Source organism: Egretta garzetta, unplaced genomic scaffold (genome assembly GCF_000687185.1).
Source record: "Egretta garzetta isolate BGI_Z169 unplaced genomic scaffold, ASM68718v1 scaffold215, whole genome shotgun sequence".
NCBI classification, from domain to species: Eukaryota; Metazoa; Chordata; class Aves; order Pelecaniformes; family Ardeidae; genus Egretta; species Egretta garzetta.
Genome location: NW_009259719.1, coordinates 1619060 through 1623509, shown reverse-complemented (window position 1 = coordinate 1623509; position 4450 = coordinate 1619060). Strand labels below are relative to the sequence as shown.

The 4450-nt window shown below is 43.3% G+C and overlaps 1 protein-coding gene across 7 annotated transcripts in view; it reads left to right on the top strand.

The window, feature by feature from the left end:
• The first annotated feature begins 570 nt into the window (after positions 1 to 570).
• Positions 571 to 4450, top strand: part of CHCHD6 (coiled-coil-helix-coiled-coil-helix domain containing 6) — a 115305-nt gene continuing 111425 nt past the window's right edge. For all 7 annotated transcript variants that reach the window (XM_035894825.1, XM_009639309.2, XM_035894829.1 and 4 more), the window contains exons 1-3: positions 571 to 655; positions 1025 to 1157; positions 2327 to 2393. In XM_035894825.1, coding sequence (XP_035750718.1) covers positions 1049 to 1157; positions 2327 to 2393 — 176 coding nt within the window. In that variant the 5' untranslated portion in view covers positions 571 to 655; positions 1025 to 1048. The remainder of the gene's footprint in view (positions 656 to 1024; positions 1158 to 2326; positions 2394 to 4450) is intronic.

Sequence of the window (4450 nt, the reverse complement as noted above, 5' to 3'; positions counted from 1 at the left end):
TCCCCTTTCCAGCTCTGCTCTCGCCCCTTTCCCTCCTCGCTGCGGAACGACCCCGGCTTGCCCCGCCTGGGCTTGGCGGGCAGGTGGATGCCCCTGCCTGGCTCTGAGGGCAGCGAGAGGAGACCCCGCCGCCCTTCTCCGTGATACCGAGAGCCCCGGCACGGCACCGCTCTCTGAGCGGGCGGGGAGATACGAGGTTGTGGGGATTAGTGAGGATTAGGGGTGTTTCTAGGAGGGGCAGTGGGAAGCTGCTTCTTGAACTTTGATCTGACATCTACGTATATGTGTTGTGAAAACGAACCCTGGAGAGTGATAGTGGTGTCATTAAGGAACGCTTTTCCCCATCAAGATTTCTCTCCCTATTTTTTATTGGTTAATTTTTTTTTATTATTATTACCCTAATTTTCATTGCTGTTGCTTCATACTTTTATCTGGTCTTCCCCTAAGATTCATCTGAAATGAGCTTGCAGAGTGAGTTTGACAAAAGTTAACTAAGATTGTGCCCATTTCCTTTTTAAAGTATGTGACAGAGGGAAATTAATTCTCACCTCATTTCTCTTTCCAGGATATAGGTGGGGGGCCCCTTGAGGACTCACCCTCACCCACCAGAGATGCAATTTGTTTGATGCTTTGTTTTAGTTAGTGGCTCCATCAGGTAGATGCTGATGGAACAAATGTGGGTTCATTGTTCCTTGTCTGTTTATGACTCAAGGGGTTGGCTTGTTTAGCAGCGCTCTCCACCTTCATTAGTATTTGTGGAAGACTCATTCTTGTTGTCCAGTGAAGCCTTTAGGGTCAGTAGATTCGAGGTTTTATTACTTACTGATAGGGTATGGTTTTTTAAATATAAAGTCAACATACAGGTGTTGACGACCTGCATTTGAAGGACCCTGGCATTGCAATGAGGCAACTGGCAATACTTTTGCAATAGCATGGAAACTAACAAATGGGAACTTCTATCCTGGAATGTATATACATTAATGGTTGACTTGGCTAGTTTCTTTCCCGTGTACGTATGTTTCAGCTCTCTGAAGATGTAGTGAACCGAATGAAAGAATCTCCTCAAAGTAAAAGGGACAACCAGAGATCGCCCCATTCATCCAGTGACACAGCTCCATCTTCACCAGCTGCAGAAGGGAAACCCAAATCTCCTACAGGTACTGTCCATTCCCCTCAGGTCTACTGACTGTTTTGACACAGTAGTGCTGCCACTGGATGTCATGTAGTATGCCTGTATCTTTTCAAGACTACCTTGTTGTGAGAGGAGCTCTTTGATTAGCCTGTAACAGTTTTATGTGTGTAGATATTGGCATAATTGAATGCCTTGGATGTTAAGGTCCTGTGACATCCTCTTTATGTTTCTGAAAGGTAGCCATGTCACCTGGCAGTTGAAGAAGTTGAAATGCTATCATTCTTGTTCTGTCACTGGGTGTTTTTCTAGATCCTCTCCTTCTCCATCTTTGGAACACCATCCTTCCCAGATACTTCAATGAACTTGTATCGCTTTGTAAATGTTTCTGGGATTTCAGATGAATGTGCAATAAGCAAGGCAGAAATTTTTTATCTTTCCTTCCTGGCAAGCTGACTTGTCTCCTTTCCATGCACAGGGAGTATATTGTGCGGGAAATACTGCTTTTTGTTCTTTGGAAATAAGCTCATAGGAAAGGATAGACTGACTAAGCAGAGCTTGCAAGTGGATGCTGTGAACTTGGTTTCTGAACTTAACTTTCTTTACAGGTCGGAAAACTATTTGGTTTCTCTTGGTTCTCAAATATACTTTGTTGATATATGTTATCAGTGTGGATTTGTTTAAGGCATCCAGACTACCATGAAGTTAGGGAACCAGGCCTTCACTGTTAAAGATTTGTTTGCTGTTAGCCTACATCTTTCCTGAAAGTGGATTCAGCTTTATGGGTGGCCTAAACTCCATCAGATAATTTCATCTCCACTCATGGGATCCCTTGTAATTACCAGGAAGACCAGGACAGGAGATGAATGGGAAGACTTAATGGAACTACAGGAAGGAAATGGAAAGTAGGACTAAACCCACGCTTATGTTTCCGTATAAACTAGGGGTTTGAGGTGTTAACATCCTTACCTAGAAGTTTCTGTAGCGTGCCTTGTTAAAGACAATGCTGTCAGTGCCTCTGTTTCATGAATTCAAGCTTTATCCATCAAATTGAAGTTTTCTTGAGACTTTTCTAGGTATATTTTTTTTTCTTGATGAGGTAACACTCACATATGGCATACTCTCCTCAAATAAGTTACGATGTGACGAAGGGCTGTGTTTTGTATTACAGTTGTCACATGTTTCTGTTCTTTCTAGGCATCCAGCCACCAGCAAGTAACTCTGATCAGAAGTCTTCTGCTGCAGAGCAGGAACTGTACAGGAGGTGAGGTGAAGTTCTTTAAAAAGACAATATTTTAGCTCCTTTTGGACTATATATATGTATGTTTTACTTCAGTCTGAGTGCGATGACTGTATGTTTTAATGCCTGAGAATCCCCTTTGAAGCCGTGTTCAGTTAAGGGCCATGGAACGCACTTTTTTTTTTATTTTTTAGGGAAGCCTGTCCCTTAGCCAGAAAGAGGTGTTAGGAGAGGGAGCTGTGGGCAATTGGAGCAGTGTTTGGAGAAACAGGGAGGACCAATGTAAAGATCTGGTAACTACAGTAAACTTAGGTGTGATGCACATTGCAAGACCTATAGAGCATAACCTTGTGTATAGTTGTCTTTTCTGGGACAAATGAAGGAGTCTGTGCCTGATACTTCCCTTAGGGATTTTGGAATCTCAGACATGGTGATGGGTTTAATTCAGTTTATACCCAAAATAATCAGATCCATGTTATGTATCTGATGCCATTCCTCTTCCTTTTCCTAGACTGGACATAGTGCCTGTCAGCCAGTGTAGAATGCTATGAATTTTTCATCCAAGGCTATTTTAATTTATTAAGATAGAAATACCTGTGAAGATGGGTGAGAAAATTGCAGAAGAATATGTCCTCTTCTCTTTGTCAGAACCACAGAACTTTTCCTAGTTCTCAGTATTGCAAAGCAGTGAGAACTTCAGTTCTGTGTAACTCAGTAGCTTTCTGTTATGAAACTGCTGGCCTGATCTGTCTGTGTGTTCTTAAAGGTGCTGTAAAGATTGCTCTTTTCCTGTTAATTAATGAAAAGCAGTCTCTGTGAATGGTGAGGTTTTTTTTCGGTATGACAACTGACTGCCAAACTTGTTGAAACAAAACCCTGTTGCATCAATCACACTGTCCTTAGGAAAGTCAGAGATCCATCCAAGGAAGTCTCTGGAAAGCTTGTTTGCTTTCTTGGGGACTGGAATTGAAATTGCTGCCAGTTTTCAGTGCTGAGCTACTGAACTGCATCCCAAATACCTGTTCTGGGAAAGGAGAAGTAGAGACAAAAATGCAGCAGAAAGGTAAGGGAAGACTAGAAAGGGAGGGAGGAGCAGCTTGTATGCATGTGGCTCAACTGTGGAACCTGGACCAGACCTGGATGGGCTGAAATGCACCCTGAGAAAGTTTGTGGATGACACCAAATTGAGGGAGTGGTCACTGTTCTGTGGAGGGCAACATTGCCACTCAGGGGGACCTTGGCAAGCTAAAAGCATGGGAGAAGAGAGGCTGAGGGAACTTCATTGGCTTAGCCTGGAAAAGAAGGGGGATCTAACTCTTTTCAGTTTCCTAAAATAGTAAAATAGAGGCAGTGCCAGACTGTTCTCAGAAGTACACACTGAAAGGACAAGAGGCACAAATCGCAGCAAGGAAATTCTGCCTGGGTGTTGGGGGCGGGGAGGGTGGCAGAAAACCTCAGTCAATGAGCGCAGTGAAGCACTGGAACAGGTTGCACAGGAAGGATACACAATCTCCACTGTCGGAGATCATCAGCGATTGAGTGGAGAAGGCCCTGAGCCACCTGATCTAACCTTGAAGTTAGTTTTGGTTTGAGCAGGAGGCTGGGATAGATGACCTTCAAAGGTCCCATCTAACCTATTTTGTTATGTGATTCACTTCATGTTAATCTCTCTTCGCTTGCATGTGGGATTTCCAAGGCTCAAATTGGACGAAATTTCCTTCATGGCAATCTGAGATGCAGGCATCCAGGCTATGGACCTGACAAGGCCACTTCTCTCAGTGCTGTTGCCGTGTGCATTTTGTGTGGTTTTCTTCCCCTTGTAGAGGAGAAGAGCAGCGTTGTCAGATAGGCTAACTCCTTTTTTTGTTGTACATCCCTTGATCTTTTCCAAAACAGCATCTATTTATCTAGCTAACTACTCTCTCTTCTCACTGTTTTCAGGTGATAATTAAGTACTTCATAGAGCTAAATATAACTGAAGTATAAGCTTATATGGTGCGAAGTCTACTGTTGTTGCCAGAGCTGTACCTCACTGAAGCTGCAGGTCATTTTTAAAGTTTGTTGGACTTTTGAATTCCTGC